General features: G+C 39.2%; 1 protein-coding gene across 1 annotated transcript in view; it reads right to left on the bottom strand.

Moving 5' to 3' along the window:
* The window catches only part of MEGF9 (multiple EGF like domains 9), a 137,201-nt gene that overhangs the window by 59,838 nt on the left and 60,012 nt on the right, over positions 1–17,351 (bottom strand). Inside the window, exon 2 of the mRNA XM_023545342.2 lies at positions 9,952–10,159. Within this exon, the coding sequence (XP_023401110.2) occupies positions 9,952–10,159 (208 nt within the window). The remainder of the gene's footprint in view (positions 1–9,951; positions 10,160–17,351) is intronic.

Below are 17,351 nucleotides of genomic sequence, written 5' to 3'. Positions count from 1 at the left end.
AGCACAAAAACTTCAAAATATTTCTTTAAAAATTTCAAAACTAGCCTAAAAGTGGCCTAATGAAATAAGTAGAAGAGTCTACAACACAATGAAGGAAAAGTAACATGTTGGCTCAGCCGCAACAGCATCAGCTCACTGTGACACATCACGTTAATGCTCACAAGGGTCACTAACAGTTGGGGGGAAGCGTGCTTTTTTCCCCATCATTTGACTACAGCCGGTATCTAGGTAATAATTAGAAGACCAGGAGGACGATTATCTCCTGTGAATGGAGACTTACTGAAACTTACTGAAAAACGTATTTACACTTAAACCTCAACCTCTCCGTGCCTTCTTTTGAACAACATTCAAATTTTAGTCTAATTTGTTTTGCTGAACTTAACGTGATACTCGGTACAATGTTTTCAAATATTTTCTAAGATATCTGGCATTGCACAAACATTTATTGAAACAAATGAACCATGATAGGATAAAGGCTGAGATCAGTTACCTACTTTTTAAAAAGTTTTTATTGTGGTAAAATATACATTAACAGAAATCTGTCATTTTAACCCTTTTTAAGTATACAATTCAGTGACATTAATTACATTCACCATGTTGTACAACCAGCGCCACTTTGTATTTCCAAAAGTTTTCAACACCCTAAACAGAAACTCAGTACCCTTAAGTGATAACTCTCCATTTCCTCCTGCTCCCCACCACCAATAAACTTTTGGCTCTATGCATTTGCCTATTCTAGATAGTTCATATAAGTGGGGTCACACAATATTTGTCTTTTTGTGTCCGACTTATTTCACTTAGCATAACATTTTCAAGGTTCATCCATGTCATAGCATGTATCAGAACTTCATTTCTCTTAGTTACCTTTGAGGAAAAAAATATTGGTCATTTAAAAAAAAAAAAAAAGGTCATTTGAACTAGAAATTGGTATAATTGCAGGAATAAAAATTGGGGTATAGAATAAAGTTATTTTTAACTAAAATTAAACCTATGAGGATTTGTTCTGTTTTCCTATAAAATAGAACACAAATATGCTAGTTAAGAAGATTTCTTATTTGGCACATAATATACATGCAACTGTCCACCAGACATCCCTACTTGAATGTGCCACAGTCAGCTCAAGATCAACATGTTTAAAACCTATCATCATTATCATCTCCCTCCAACGTGCTTATCTTCCTGTAGTCTTTATCCAGTTAATGGACTATCTCTCCACCCACAGTGTCTGAGCCACAAAGAAACATGGGAGTCATCTGTCTCTCTTTCCCTAACTCCATACATACAATCAACCATCCAGTCCTATAGATCTTATCTTCTAAAAATCTTAGAGTGGTTCCCTCCTTTCTACACCACTGTCAATGTCGATGCCATTGCCCTAGATCAGACCTTTAACTTCTCTTGCTTGGATTGTTACAATAGCCTTCTCAGTGGTCTCCTACCTGGGCTCACTCTCTCTATCCACTAAACTTCTGACATTTCCCACTTTCTCTTTTAGTGGGTTTTCTACAAAGCATATCCAATGTCACCCCTTACTCAATATTCTTCAACAGATAAACTAATTTTCATGGCATATGAGGCCCTTCATGGTCTGATCCTATTTATTCTTTCATTCTGTCTATTCAGCAAGTATTTATCGGATGTTCTACGTGGCAGACACTGTCCTAGGTGTTGGGGATATAACAGACATAGACAAAACTTGTATCTCCTGTTACTTTCTGCTCTCCTTCACCTCTTCTTCCATACAACAACCAAACTTTGCCTTCTAGAAATAGGGAACCACTTCCAATCTACTAAAGATGCCTTGTTGTTTCATAGCAAACTTCGACTCATCCTTCAAATCTCAATTCTCAATTCAAATGCAACTCCCTGTCTTAAGGCCTCCCTGAATCTCCTTGTATGCTTTGTGAATACTCATATTTTGTTTGCATGCTATCTCTACGCTAGTTTCTTAAAAATAGGGATAATGTCTTTTGACATATAGTCAACGAATGCAGTCTGTTTATTAAATGAAACAATGATTGAATAAAATGACAAAGCTTTCCTCAATTACTAATTGTTCCTACTGTTCAGATAACCAATTTTTTGGTCTTCCAGAATTATAGGCAAAGTAATAAACAAGGGTTTATAAAAGCTCTGTTACTATAGAGTATTACACAAGAGATGATTTTCAGAGCTCTATATGAGTGTAAGTAAGCCTCGAAGGTATTTTGTCATCTATTTGACATTTATTTCAGCACCAGTTTACTTTGTAATTAAAATTTTGCCCTCTGTCCTGGGGCATATTCCCATACTTAAAAATGCAAAGTAGTAAATATTTCAAAATACATTGTAGAGCAGCAACCACAGAGTTTATGAAAAAAGGATATTATACCACTACAGAATCTCATTTTTTAGCTTATTAAGACAGTCTAAAATGATGCACCTGTATACTAACATACTATGAATACATTTAAAGCATCTCACATCAGATATAATTGCCTACATATAAAGTCAGTTCTGACAATATTTCAAGGGCTATATTAAGAGATTGAGGCTCTCACTAGGCATACTGCTATTTGAGATGAAATGCTATCTGATTTCTCCATTCATTTATTAAGCATATGTCCAAATGTGAGTCAAGAAAACATTAGAAATATGTTCCAAAGCTTAAACCAATTTAAACCAACTTCTTCCCAATTAAACAAGTTGAAACACCAATGGTGATATGAGGGGGTGGCCATCTGTCAGTACATAAAGGACTATGTGTTTGCACACAAAGACATTGCTCAACCCACATCTGGTTCTTGCAGCCAAATTCTACCCTCACTGGAGCAACTCCCACTGAAGTATCCGGGCATAAACCAAGAGCAGGAAAACGACTTTTTTAAAAGCCAGCTGTTCATTCCATGGATATTCTATATATGAGAGAATCACAGGATAGAATTGAGTCTACTTTTCTACATTTTTAAAAACAGAGAGGTCAAAAAAGAATAGAATTTGAGTAGATAATAGGAGATCAGATTTTTCATCTCACTGTATAATCTTAGGAAATTTACTTGAATTCTTATTTTGTTTGTTTATTTCTTGATAAGATCTTCTTCTCATCTTTCTTCCTCCACGAATCATAACCTGTAAGGCATGTCTCAGTTCCCATCTCCTCTGGAAATCTTTCCTTATTTCGCTTTACTCCTGCTCTTTTTCCACTCTAAACTACTCTACTTAAAAATTTAGCACGTATTTGTAACTATTTTGTATTATCTCCTAGTAGTTTTGTATCCTTTAGTCTTTCGTGGATTGTAAATTTCTTCACAAGAGCAAAAGCAATATTGTTTGTACTCCAAAGTGCCCAACACAAAGAGATGGAAATATATTTATCGAAAGGCTGATCCTCTGGTATTCTCAGTTTCTACTAAGCTAAAACTGGGACTAATCACACCAAGAAGGGTTATTTATATAGAATGAGCTACATCACACCAGGATCAGGATCTGATTACCAGAGGACAACTAAAAGAAATTTCTATAAAATATCAAGGATTCTGTGGCACTGCATCAGAGTTTCTTACAATACTCACTTTCTTTGCTCAATATATGAGGTTTTGAGAAATACTGTATCAGCATAGTGGACAGGAGTGCATACTCTAGATCTAGATTGCAAATGTCCTAATCCCAGCTCTTTTATTTACTAGCTGACACCTAGTAAATTAGGTAAATTACCTAACTTGTCACTTTTTTCATGTGCAAATTAGAATAATAATAGTGTCTAGTTCATATGGTTGCTTTGAGGATTAAATGAATTAATACATGCAAAAGGATTAAGGATCATGTGAAGCGTGCAGTAAGCATTCAATTCATGTTATTATTATTTACATATTTTTATTATTTAAAACACAGAATGTCCAATTTTAAAGAGTATAATAGTTTTTTAGGAAAACAGGCTAAACTTTTTACCAAAGAAACATAATTTCTTCTTTAGCCTACCAATGAAAACAAATACCCTAATCCCTACACATAACCAAGTCTGGCTGATTTAAACCTCCTTTCTTCTGAGTCACCTTTAAAAAAAAAAAAAAGTCTGGCTGATTTAAACCTCCTTTCTTCTGAGTCACCATTCTACTCATCGCTTAAAAAAAAAGATTCAACATCTAGAGAGTTATTGAGCCTAAGCTATGTGCCAGTCACAATGTAAGTGGATATACATACATATGCACATACGTGTATATGTATACATACATATAATGTAATTCTCACAAAGATCCTTCATGTTAGATTTATTAATCCTATTTTGCAGGGAAAAAAAAACACTGCTGAGGCTCAGAGAGGTCAAATATTTTAATCAAGGTCGCATAGTAAGTAGCTAAACCAAGAATGGAATCCAAGTTTACTAATTTAAGATGCCACTCTCTTTCTACTACACACCACACCATTGCCTAAAATTTCCTTTTTCCTTAAACCCAAACCAAACCAAATCCACTGCCGCTGAGTTGATTCCAACTCATACCGACCCAAGAGAACAGAGTAGAACTGCCCCATAGGGTTTCCAAAGTTGTAATCTTTATAGGGAGGAGCCCTGGTGGTGCAGTGGTTATGTGCTTGACTGCTAAACAAAAAGTCAGTCGTTTGAACCCACCAGCCACTCTGTGAAAGAAAGACATGGCAGTTTGTTTCCTTAAAGATTACAGCCTTGGCAACCCTGTAGGGCAGTTTTATCCTGTCCGATAGGGTTGCTATAAGTTGGAATCAATTTCACGGCAATGGTTGTTTTTTTGTTTTGTTTTGTTTTTTGGTAATCTTTACAGGAGCAGACTGCCACATTTTTCTCCTGCAGAGCAGCTGGTAGGTTGGAACCACCAACCTTGTGGTTAGCAGGGCTCCTTTCTCTAAACCCACCCACATATAATTTATAGCAGAGCAGAACTTAGAGGTGTTTCCTCAGAGTTTACCCATATGTTCTTGCTGAAGCATAGAGTCCTACAACTTCCCGTTTCTGTTCGTCCAGTCTCGTGTCAATTTAACTTCCTTTCTGGTAATAAGAATTATCATGCTTACAACTATGTGGATTTAGAGCTTCCGTGACTTACTTCTAATGACTTCCTTTAAGTACAGGCTTTTAAATTACTTTTGTGATGCACTGCTTGTTCTAACCAATTGGCTAATATTTGGAACTATTTTTTTTTTAATTAAAAAAATTTAAATATTAATCTGCAGTAATCCACAGAAAATAACTAAGAATTTACCTAAAAAAATTAATAAGCCTATATTTGGGGCCAAAGACAACCAAGAAATAGGGGAAAGGAAAGAAAATAAAGACTGGAAGTAGTGTAGAGGAAAGCTAATTTGAAGAGAGTTCAAGAAGTTGAAAGGCCCAAGTCTTCTTAGGGTCATTTATGGATGTTGAAATCATACAGAATCATGACAGGTGTAGTGTAAGATAACCATGAGTCATGTTGAGAAATAAGGGGTAATGCCTGGGAGTGGGAACAGCAACAAGGAAGTGTAATAGCATAGGCTGTTGCCATGCGCTCCGAAGGTGGGGCTTTTTAGGAAGGAGGAAAGAACAACACGTGGGAAATGGCAATGAGAAGCAAGGAAGGTAACTGTTCCAACTCCAGGCCCTTTTGAAAGCTAGACAATGAATAAGGCAGATCAAAGAAGAATTGATGCATTTGAATTATGGTGTTGGCAAAGAATATTGAATATACCATGGACTGCCAGGAGAACAAACAAATCTGTCTTGAAACAAGTACAGCCAGAATGCTCCTTAGAAATGAGGCTAATGAGACTTCTCGTACGCTTTTGGACATGTTATCAGGCAGGACCAATTGCTGGAGAAGGATGCCATGCTTAGTAAAGCAGAGGGTCAGCAAAAAAGAGGAAACCCTCAAAGAGATGGACTGACACAGTGGCTGCAAAGATGGGCTCAAACAGCAAGGACTGTGAGGATGGCACAGGACCAGGTAGTATTTTGTTCTGTTGGGCATAGGGTCGCTATGAGTGAGAACCGACTCGACGGCACCTAACAACAACAACAAACTACATGCCAGGGACACTCTATAGATCTCATCTAATGTATTACCCCTGATTAACATTTGGAGAGCTAAGGCTCAGAGAGCAAACTTGCCCAATGCCAAGTGATTAGATCACAAGAGAGCTAAGAAAAAACACAGCTCTGTAGAACCCTAAAGCCAGAGATTCCTCATCCATCACATGGCCTCCTTATAATGGAGGTCACTTAAGCCTTCACAGGAATTTGTGCGCTATGTTTTCCTCCAGCACCTGCATGAAATCACTAGAAACCAAATATTGCCGTCCACTCAATTCCAACTCAGAGCGACCCTATAGGACAGAGTAGAACAGCCCCATGGGATTTCCAAAGAGCATCTGGTAGATTCTAACTGCTGACCTTTTGGCTAGCAGCCAAGCTGTTAACCACTGCGCCACCAGGGCATGAAATCACTAGAATGAGGGGAAAAAAAAGAGCAGGCCCTGAGCTCCGGGTAAGGGAGGTGAAAACTCTCCTTATAGGAACTAGGGCTTTTGGGAACAGCATGGGCCTGGGTGCTAGGTCTCTTTGACAGGGCTCCCTCCAGCTTCTCCAGCTCTGCCCAAGCCATTGCCTGGCAATGGTGGGGGAAGTGGGAAGGGTATTCTACGGAAGGTCAAAGGTCAGCTGTCTTCTTAGTGCCCCCAGAGGTGCTCTCTCTGTGCACCACCCCCTCTCGGTGCCCCTTTCCCTGAGTTGTTGTCTCTCTAGGCACAGTCCCTCTGAGCGTCCCCCAGGGGTAGTCTCTCTGGGACCACTCCTCTAGATGTCCCTTCCCCCGACTCTGTGTTGTCTGTCCAGACACTGCCCTTCTTGGGATCCTATCAAAGGTGGTCCTTCTGGACAAGGTCCCTTTTGGTGCCCCAAAAGGGGTGATATCTCCAACTCCCTGCTGCCACAAAACACTACAATAAACAACCTAATGCATGTTCCCTTTTGGACATGTATGAGAATATGTCAAGTATTCTTATAAGTCAATAATAAAAAGACAATTCAATTCAAAGAGGGCCAAAATATTTGAACAGGCCCATCATAAAAGAAGATGTATGAATGGCCATATCAGAACATGAGAAGATGCTCAACATTATTAGTCATCAGGAAACACAAATTAAAATCACAATGAGCTGCCTCTACATACCCAATAGAATGCCCAGAATTAAAAAGACTAACCAAACCAAGTATTGGCGAGGATGTGGAGCAACCAAAAGTCCCATACAGTGCTGGTGGGAATGCAAAATGGTACAACACTTTGGAAAAAGGTATGGAAGAGTGGTAGGTAGAATAATTCCCACTCCCCACCCCCCCAAAAAAGTATCCCTGTTCTAATCCCTGGAACCTGTAAATATGTTACCTCACATGGCAAAAAGGACTTTGATGTGATTAAGTTAAGGGTCTTGAGATGGGGAGATTATCCTGAATTATCCAAGCATAATCATAAGGGTCCTTATAAGTGAAAGGGGGAGGCAGAAGAGTCAGAAAAGGAGATGTGATGGCAGGGGCAGAGATCAGAGTGATGTGATTGCTGGCTTTGAAGATGGAAAGAGGCCGCGAGCCCAGGGATCCAAGTGTCCTCTAGAAGCTGCGACAGGTAAGGAAATGGATTCTCCTCTAGAGCCTCTAGAAAGAATGCAGCCTTGCCGACACCTTGATTTTAGTCCAGTGAGAGCCATTTCCAACTTTTGCTCTCCAGAACTCTAAGATCATAAATGTGTGTTGTTTTAAGCCACCACATTTGTGGTAATGTTTTTACAGGAGCCATAGAAAACTGATAGTTTCTTAAAATATTTAACATCTACCATATGACCCAGTCATTCCATTCCTAAGTTTTCACCCAAGAGAAATGAAAATATGCATCTACACAAAGACTTGTACATAGATGCTTATAGCTGTTTTATTTATAATAGCCCCCAAGCTGAAAACACCCCTAAAATGTCCATTAACAGGTAAATGGATTAAAAAATCCATACAATGGAATACTACTCAGCAATAAAAAGGAAAAAGCTATCAATACATGCAATAACATGGATGAACTTCAGAAGTATTATGCCAAGTAAAAGAAGCCAAACAAAAAGATATGAATGATATGATTCTATTTAAATAAAAGGTCTCTATAAAAAACTAACCTATAGCTATGAGTTGGAATTGGCTTGATGGCAGTGGGTTTGGTTTGGTTTTGGTATAGGGACATAGAACAGTGGTTGCCTAGAGATGCAATTGGAGGGAAGGGTGGATTACAAGGGGCAGTAGGAAATGGGGAGGGGGTGGAGATGTTCGTTATCTTGATTATGATCATGGTTTCACTGGTGTATGCTTGTGTCAAAACTCAACAAATTGAACACTTTAAATATGTGCAACTTACTGTATATTAATTATGCTTTATTAAAGATATAAAAAATTATTTCTTCTCACTTCATATTTTTTAATTTTTTAGTTTATTTACCACACATATACTTGGTCTATTCCAGTAATTTTGTTTCAGATGGAAGATGTTTGTTATCTTCCTTTAATTGTGGCTACTCCTCAGGTGGTTAATTATTTTGGTCTATAAGCTCGCTTTCCCCTGGGGTATCAGCAACCAGTCCTCAACCCCTCCCCTGGGTTTGAGGGAAGGGTTGAGGACTAGGTTCTAGTCTGTGTCCCTCCCAATGGGTTTAAGAAGAGGGAAGGGGATAAAACACAGGATCCACAGAATCTGGTTTAATACTACCTTTGCAGTTGGTATTAATCCTCTGGTCAGGGATGTGCCTTTAAATCACAGGGAGAAGCAGCATAGGGAGGAGGCAGTCTCTCTGGGTTGTAATTGCTAGGTCTGTTTTCATTTATTTTTTTCCTCAGTAGAGCTTTTAGCTTTCATGATATGCTGACCCACGTGGCCTGGCTATGCTGTTGGTTTCTGATGTGAAGGCGCAGGCAATGATTATCCCAAGACAACAAAATTTAAAGGCTTTTTTTCCAGCCTATCCTCTCTCTGCCCCCACCATCAGCCCTTCACCCAGTCTGGAGGTACCTCCCTTCCATCCTCCCTCCTTGCTCCCAGGCACACACAGCAGTTGCAGACAATTTTCTGTCTTCCCAGAGACTTCTTATATTTTGTTTTGAGGCTTCCTCAACTCCATCCACCCATTTCACTTAAATAATTTCTCCAGAATGGATTTTGAGAAAGGGAGAGGGTACTCAATGTTAGTTTACCATCTTAATAGAAAAAACAACAACAACCCATTGCTGTCCAGTGGATTCTGGCTCATAACAAACCCACTATTGGGAACTGCCCAATAGTTTCCAAGGCTGTAATCCTTATGGGAGCCGACTGCCACATATTTCTCCCATAAGCAGCTGGTGGGCTTGATCCACCGACCTTTTAGTTAGCAGCCAAGTGCTTAATCACTGTGCCACCAGGTTTCCTTCATCTTAATAGGAAGCCTCATAATATTATTTGTATCTGATTTTAAACCATTTAATATTCTTTGAAGAAGTAGTCTACATCTGAAGATCAGATTCTGAATTTCATAAAGGAACACTGAAGACAGTAAGAACTACAGAAAAGTAAAAAGCATTTTCGCTAGTTCAAAACCCAAAAAAAATAAATAATTCTTAAACATATTTTGACAAATCTATAATTATAAAGGAGCCCTGGTGACATAGTGGTTAAATGCTCGGTTGCTAACCAAAAGGTCAGTGGTTTGAACCCCCCATCTGTTCCATGAGAGAAAGATGTGGCAGCCTGCTTCCATAAAGATTACTGCCTTGGAAACCCTAGGAACAGTTCTACTCTGCCCTATAGGGTTGCTATGAGTCGGAATCTACTAAATGGCAATGACTTTCTTTTTTAGTGACCTCTCTTTATTTAAATTAGTCTGATCCTTGAGAGTAAGAGCTTTTTTTTTTTTCTTGTTAAAATAAAATTAACTTCATCTCCACTCTTTGCTGCTTACCTGTTGCAGAGTATGCTGACGGCTCCATTTGGACTACAATCACATGGCAGACAGAGCCTAGAGCTGTAAGTGTGATTCAGGTAAAAGCCCTCCTTGCAGGTTTCACAGCGAAGCCCCTGATAACCTGGATGACACTCACACTGCCCTGTGGTCTGATTGCAGCGATTCACATCCAGGCTTCCGACCCTAGAGCAGTTACATACATACTCTGCAAAGGGAAGAAGAAAAGAGACACTATCAAGATTTAGCACCTTCTTAACAAAATAACTCTACTGCATTTTTGTTCATAAATGTTCATGACAACTTTGTAAGGATGGATAAAATTAACTCTAGTTCAATCCACTTTTTATTCTATTTAACTTACTTAAGCTGGGAAATATATACAGAAAATATGCACAGAACTATGTGTACTTCAAAGGAGCCCTGGTGGCACAGCGGTTAAGTGCTCAGCTCCTAACCAAAAAGTCAGAGGTTGAAACCCACCGGCCACTATACGGGACAAAGATGTGGCAGTCTGCTTCCGTAAAGTTTACAACCTTGGAAACCCTATGGGGCAGTTTTGCTATGGGTTGGAATCGACTCAACAGAAATGGGTATAGGATATGTATAGTTCATAATTATAAAGTTAGCATTTTCAGTTTCTTTTCCAGTAATCTTTCTCCCTTAGCCTACTTACCTCACACGTCAATGTATGGGTCTGTATATTATTCGTTTTTCTGGATTGGAAGCCCCCAAAGGCAGGGCCTATGCTTATGTACATGGCATTTAGAGGCTCTAACATGCTGGAAATGACAACATGTTAAATAATAAATAACCCCATTGTCTAGGAGCAAAAGCCTAAGGCTCAGATGGTTAACTGTGGTAACCTACACAAGGTCATACAAGATTGTGCTATTGCTGGAATCATAAGCTAATACATTCTGCTCAAGAAGAAATTAATAGAGAAATGAGACTTTAAGCTTCCTATTAAAACCTATTGCCGTCAAGTCGATTCCAACTCATAGTGACCCTAAAGGACAGAGGAGAACTGCCCCATAGGGTTTCCAAGGAGTGCCTGGCGGATTCAAACTGGTGACCTTTTGGTTAGGAGCTGCAGCTCTTAACTACTACGCCACCAGGGTTTCCAACTTTAAGGGTAGAAAATGAAAAACAATAAATCCCAGATGAGAGATTTTACAGGTTCATCCTATAAACTTAAACCCAAAACTTAAAATCAATCACAATTTGAATCTCTTTCACAAATTAAAAGATTTAGAACAAAAACATATTCTTTAGATACGTTTCAAACTTTTTTACAATGAATATATTTAGAAACCCTTAGTTTTTGCCTTTTAATACAAAGGGACATTTAAGGGTCACTTAGGATTTGGGTTTTGCTACTGTTTCTGTTCATTTTATCAAGAAGTATAGTGAAACCTGTGAGAGTCAGGACTCCCTTGTTTTTCTGGGCTCACAAGTGTTCTGTCTTTGATAGGGTATAATCACCAATTTTCTATAGCTTGTTTTAGTGGAAAATATTCCTTCTCTGACAGGTTTCTACCCTACACAGGTACCGGCTTTCACAGGTTTTACTTTATTTTCAACATAGTTTGACATAGTACCAACATAGGACCTTGTAAGCATGTGCAAAAACACATAACTAAAATTAGCATAATGTTGTTGTGTGCAGTCAAGTTGATTCCAACCCATAGCAACCCTATAGGACAGAGTAGAACTACCCCATAGGGTTTCCAAGGCTGTAATCTTTACAGAAGCAGGCTGCCACATCATTCTCTAGTGGGGCAGCGGGTGGGTTCAAACCACCAACCTTTGAGTTAGCAGCTGAGCACTTAACCACTGTACCACCAGGGCTCCTCACAGATAAAATAAAACCCTGCACATATTTTAGGAATAACCCCCATTCGCAAATAGCTAGAGGCCTAGACTTAAAGAGCCTAGAGAAACCTATGGTACAAGTTATATTTCTGAACAATAAGGCACTATATAAAATGGCATTATACAGATAACTGTTTAGCTTGTAAAAATATTTGATGCTAATTTTGATGATTTCAAAACAACTTACTAGAACTACAAATCCAGAGTTTTATATACACAAGTTATAAAGGAGTTTGCTTCTCTATTCTAGGAAAATAAATAAGCTTCAAAATTATTTATGTCATCACAAGGAGCTTATCCATACAAGTCACAACAAAGAATTCCACAAAGAAACTGCCATTTGGCCAACTCTGCCAACTCTCTACCTCCCACCCTTCTTCAGTTCTTATACTTTGGTGTCCCTCTCCAAACCTCTTTTAATATGTAAATATAATGAATGAATATATGCTGTTGGGTGATTTTTTAATTTTATGTATATTCCGAGCTTGGGTGGTGAATTAATTGCAAAACACAGAGAGTGCAGATTTCTTCAGTACCAAGTATAGACTAGGAATCAGCTTCCCAACACAATCAAGATTTTTATTTTTACTAGGCTGGGTAAGCATGACATTTCTTTGATAGAGTTACATGTATTCACATTATTTCTACTTTCTGGGTATGTGCACGCATGTGGTCTTTGTAAATAACAAAGCCACGTTTAGTGGTCTACAAACCTGCCAATGACAACTTCACGGCAAGTCCTTCACTCCACCTAAAATGACCAGACTGTTTAAAATAACACTTTTCTTTTGAAACCTGGCAAAATTCCAACGTATGTACATTCAATTCCTCCTGCTAGTCCAATTTCATCACAAGTTAAACTAATTAAATTTGTGCTGGTGTGAGCAGAACTTGTTCAAGAAAAGGGAAAATACTAAAAACCCTATAAAAAAGACTGAGCATTCTATACTCTTATTTCCTTACTAATGTACTTGCGTCTGAAAGCTCAGTGCACCCAGTGAATGAGATAAAATTAGCAGTGTTTTGTTTTGTTTTTTAAGGGACCCAATTAATTTGAGAAGTCTGAGATGAAAACACTTGGTATTTTTTTCATTAACGTTCTAATGGATAAACCTTCAGTACTAACCAAGTCCACTGGGTGTTCAATGTTTCTTTAGAGTCAATCCAATATCTTCAATATCCCCCTGAACATCCACTTTTTTGCCCTATCTCTGAATCTGTGCTCATTCTGTGCACCTTGGGATGTTCTCTCCTCTCCACATACTCAAATCTATTCCATATTTCAAGATCCAGCTAAAACTCACTCCTCCATAAACTAAGTCTAGTGCCCCTACTGTGAACCTACTGCAATACCTACTGCCCGTAACTCTCATATAACACTAATTTGAACAGGCAATTAAGTGAAGCAATTACAAGAATAGAGTGTAGAGTCAGACAGCTGAGGTTTAAATCCTGTTCTGCCACTTACTAACTTTTGTTCTGTCACTTCAGGAAGTTAGTTAACCTACTTGTGTCTTCATTTTCTCATCTGTAAACAGGGCATAATAATAGTACTTATAACTCTCAATCTCAACACATGAGATGAAATTCATCTGGCATTCTACAATAATTAAAACAACAGCTGGAAGAAAGGGACACCAGGTAAAATAACAAATCCAATTCAAGTGTCAGATTCAAAGGCCAGTTTTGTTATGCCCTGTGAATAGGATCTGAAAGCCTGGAAATGGATTTATTGCCATGGCAGTTTTTGACAATGTCTAGGAAATAGAATTAGTGTCCTCTCATGCAGAAATCCAAATTGTCGGTCATTTAGGCAGAAAATAAGTGGATAGCCTACGCATATACTTCGCTCCACACGTTACCCATATGCATGCCCTACAGTGATGAAAAATGAGCATCCTAACAGTAGTGGAGAGATGGCAAATATTTCAGCAGGAGAGAACACCATAATGCCAGTAAGGGAGCTGAGGTATCAAGACAAAGACGCACTATCATGTTGGCACTCTTCTCAAAATAAGCAAAGGAAAGGAAACTGAGAGAGAAGCACACCAAGTACTAGGGAGCACACGCATCTTTTATGATTGCAGCTCAGATTCCAAAGTCCTATTCCAGTAATCTATCTCAAAGCAAGTTAAATTAATACAAGTAGACCCAACTTATGACATATCTGACTTATGATGAACCACACTGTTATGGATTGAATTATGTTCCAAAAAAATACATGTTGTAAGTCCTAAACTCTATGCCTGTGGTTATAATCCCATTTGGGCTATGTTTATTAGGCTAATGAGGCAGGATTAGTGTGGGGTAACTTGAGTCAATCTCTTCTGAGATATAAAAGAGATTAAACAAGTGAGCAGAGCAGAGATGGGGTAAGATAAATGCCAATACACATGGAGATATGGGTTCATAACCCACTCCTGGTACCAGAATTTGGTACCGAGAAGTGAGGGTGTTGCTAAAACAGATCCCTAAAATGTAGAAATGGTTTTGGAATTGGGTAATGGGTAGAGGCTAGAAGAACTTTAAGGTGCCTAATAGTAAAAGCCTAGATTTCCTGAAGAGACTGTTGGCAGAATTATGGACATTAAAGGTAATTCTGATGAGGGCTCCGAAGGAAGTGAGGAGAGCTGTAGAGAAAGTTTACGTCATCTTAGAGAATACATATGGTGCCAGTAACAGAATATTGCTAGACATATGGATATTACATGTGCTCCTGGAAAGGCTTTAAAAGAAAATGATGAACGTGTGATTCGACAATGGAGGAAGGGTGATGTTTTTTATGCAGTGGCAAAGGACTTGTCTGAATTATGTTCAAGTGTTTGGTGGAAGGTAGAACTTGTAAGTGATGAGCTTGGATGTCTGAGTGAGGAGATTTTTTTTTTTTTTAATTGTACTTTAGATGAAAGTTTACAGAGCAAACTAGCTTCTCATTAAACAATTAATACAAATATTGTTTTGTGACATTGGTTGCTAACCCCACAACATGTCAACACTCTCCCCTTCTCGACCTGGGGTTCCCTATTACCAGCTTTCCTGTCCCCTCCTGCTTTCTCGTCCTTGCCCCTGGGCTGATGTGCCCATTTAGTCTCGTTTTGTTTTATGGGCCTGTCTAATCTTTGACTAAAGGGTGAACCTCAGGAGTGACTTCATTACTGAGCAATAAGGGGCTACACTCTTGGGGTTTCTTCCGCAGTCCCTGTCAAACCAGTAAGTCTGGTCTTTTTGCATGTGTGTGCATGTGACTTAGAATTTTGTTCTACACTTTTCTCTAGCTCCGTGTAGGACCCTGTATTGTGACCCCTGTCAGAGCAGTTGGTGGTGTGAGCCATGCACCATCTAGGTGTACTGAACTCGGTCTGGCTAAGGAGATTTCTAAGCAAGATCTTAAAGGGGACACGTGGTTTCTCCTTACTGCTTATAGTAAAATGCAAGAGGAAAAAGATGGACTTAAAAATGAATGGTGCAAAATGAAAACAGAACTTAAAGACATGGAAAATTCTGTTGTACAACTAAGGACACGTGTCCTAGAATGTTCACCAAGGACATGGCTATACAATCTTTTGTTAAAGAGATTAAACCTGTGACTGATGGATCTAATCAACTACCACAGCAGAAAATCCATCAGTTTAGACTGAAGAGGACAGAGAAAGAACAAAAGGAAAGACCACTGTTTGTCTCTTGGAATTCTACAGGCAGGACACAGGCCAAAGGAGCTATATCTGTTGTTCCTCCAAGGAAAGAAAAGGACCATCCCTGGAGCAACTTGGAGATCAGCAGAACTGTTGGAGGAAGCATGGGAAGCAGGGCCATCTCAGTTTCAAAGGATGGGACCACAGCCTCCTAGGTTTCAAAAAGTTGGATCATCGCCAACTCAATTCTGGAGTGTGGAGCTGCCATTAACATATGCCAGGGGGATGTGGCTGCTGGCCAAAGCTGAGGGGGCAGGGCTGCCATGTCCAAGGGGCAGAAGATGAGGCTAACCAGGGTTGAGGGGTGGGGTCACCACTCAGATAGACCAGGAGAATGGGGCTGCCAAAACCTAGGGAGCAGAGTTGCCATCTTGGTGGGCCTGGAAGGCGGAGCTAAAGCCCAGGACCAAGCAGCCTCCACCCAAAATCCAGAGGGCATGGCCAACACCCAGAGTCAGGAGGGTGGGGCCACTGCCCAGATCGTCTCAGAGGAGAGAGATTTATTTTCAAGTCTTCCAAGCTAATGTAATTTGTTCTGTTGCGTTTTAGACTTGCTTGGTGCCTGTTATCCCTTCTTTCCCTCCAATTTCTCCCATTTGTGATGGAAATGCCTACATTGTGCTTGTTCCATCACTGTACTTTGGAAACAGACAACTTGTATTCTAGATTTCATAGGTTCAGAGATGAAGAGGAATTTTGCCCCAGGATGGAATATGCCTAAAGCCTTACCCATATTTGATTTAGATGACTCAGACAATGAGACCTGGAGTTGATTTAAAACTTTTGGGATGATGTGATGGGGTGAATGTGTTTTACATGTGGCAAGGACATGAATTTTTGGGGGCCAAAGGTGGAATGTTTTGGATTGAATTATGTCCCCCCAAAATATGTGCTGTAAATCCTAACCTCTATGCCTGTGGCTATAATCCTATTTGGGAAAGGATTCCCTTTGTTATATTACTGAGGCAGGATTAGAGTAGGGTGTATCTTGAGTCAATCTCTTTTGAGATATAAAAGAGATTAAACAAAGAAGCAGAGCAGAGATGGGGTAAGATAGATGGAAGACACATGGAGATCTCCAAGGAACCAGGAAATAAGCTGAAGAAATACGGACCTTCCCCCAGAGATGACGGAGAGAAAGCGTTCCCCTAGAGCCAGTGGCCTGAATTCATACTTCTAGCCTCCTAAACATGAGAAAATAAATTTCTGCTTGTTAAAGCCACCCACTTGTGTTATTTCTGTTATAGCAGCACTAGGTAACTCAGACACGCACTTACGACTTTTTTTTTTTGGTACATCTTACTGTTAGTAATATGAGCTACATACAGTTGCAGCACGTAATTTGCTGATGTTATCATTCCCAGATGTTCACTTGGGGACGTTCAATCTTGATTTACTGTTCAAAACACTGCTGTATAGATTTAGTTTTCTAAAAGAATTCAAGGGCTTCAGTTGCTTGAAAACATGGACCTAAATGCTGATCATTTTGCTAAAGTCAACAGGCAGATTTGGGAAGCAGTGAGATATAACTGTGAAATACATGAAGAAAAAAAGAAAAGTTCCATACAGACAACTCTAGTTTTCTGACTAGATATGCCATCCTCATTCCCAGGCATAATCCAGATAATGCAGAACTTTCCACAAGTGGAGATATTACCACAATTGACAAAATGCAAATATCGTCCAACTCTTCTTCATCGTCAAAGTAAATTTTTATGGTTTATGTACTTTCTTATATGTGTATGTGTGTGTTAAAAGATATCTGTAATTTTATATGTAATGTTTCCAACTCCCAAACACAAATAAAGGTAGGATTTAAAAAGATACTGATAA

The sequence above is a fragment of the Loxodonta africana genome, chromosome 9 (genome assembly GCF_030014295.1).
Source record: "Loxodonta africana isolate mLoxAfr1 chromosome 9, mLoxAfr1.hap2, whole genome shotgun sequence".
Lineage (NCBI taxonomy): Eukaryota > Metazoa > Chordata > Mammalia > Proboscidea > Elephantidae > Loxodonta > Loxodonta africana.
Note: the sequence above shows the minus strand (reverse complement) of the source record. Positions and strands in the feature narration are given on the sequence as shown.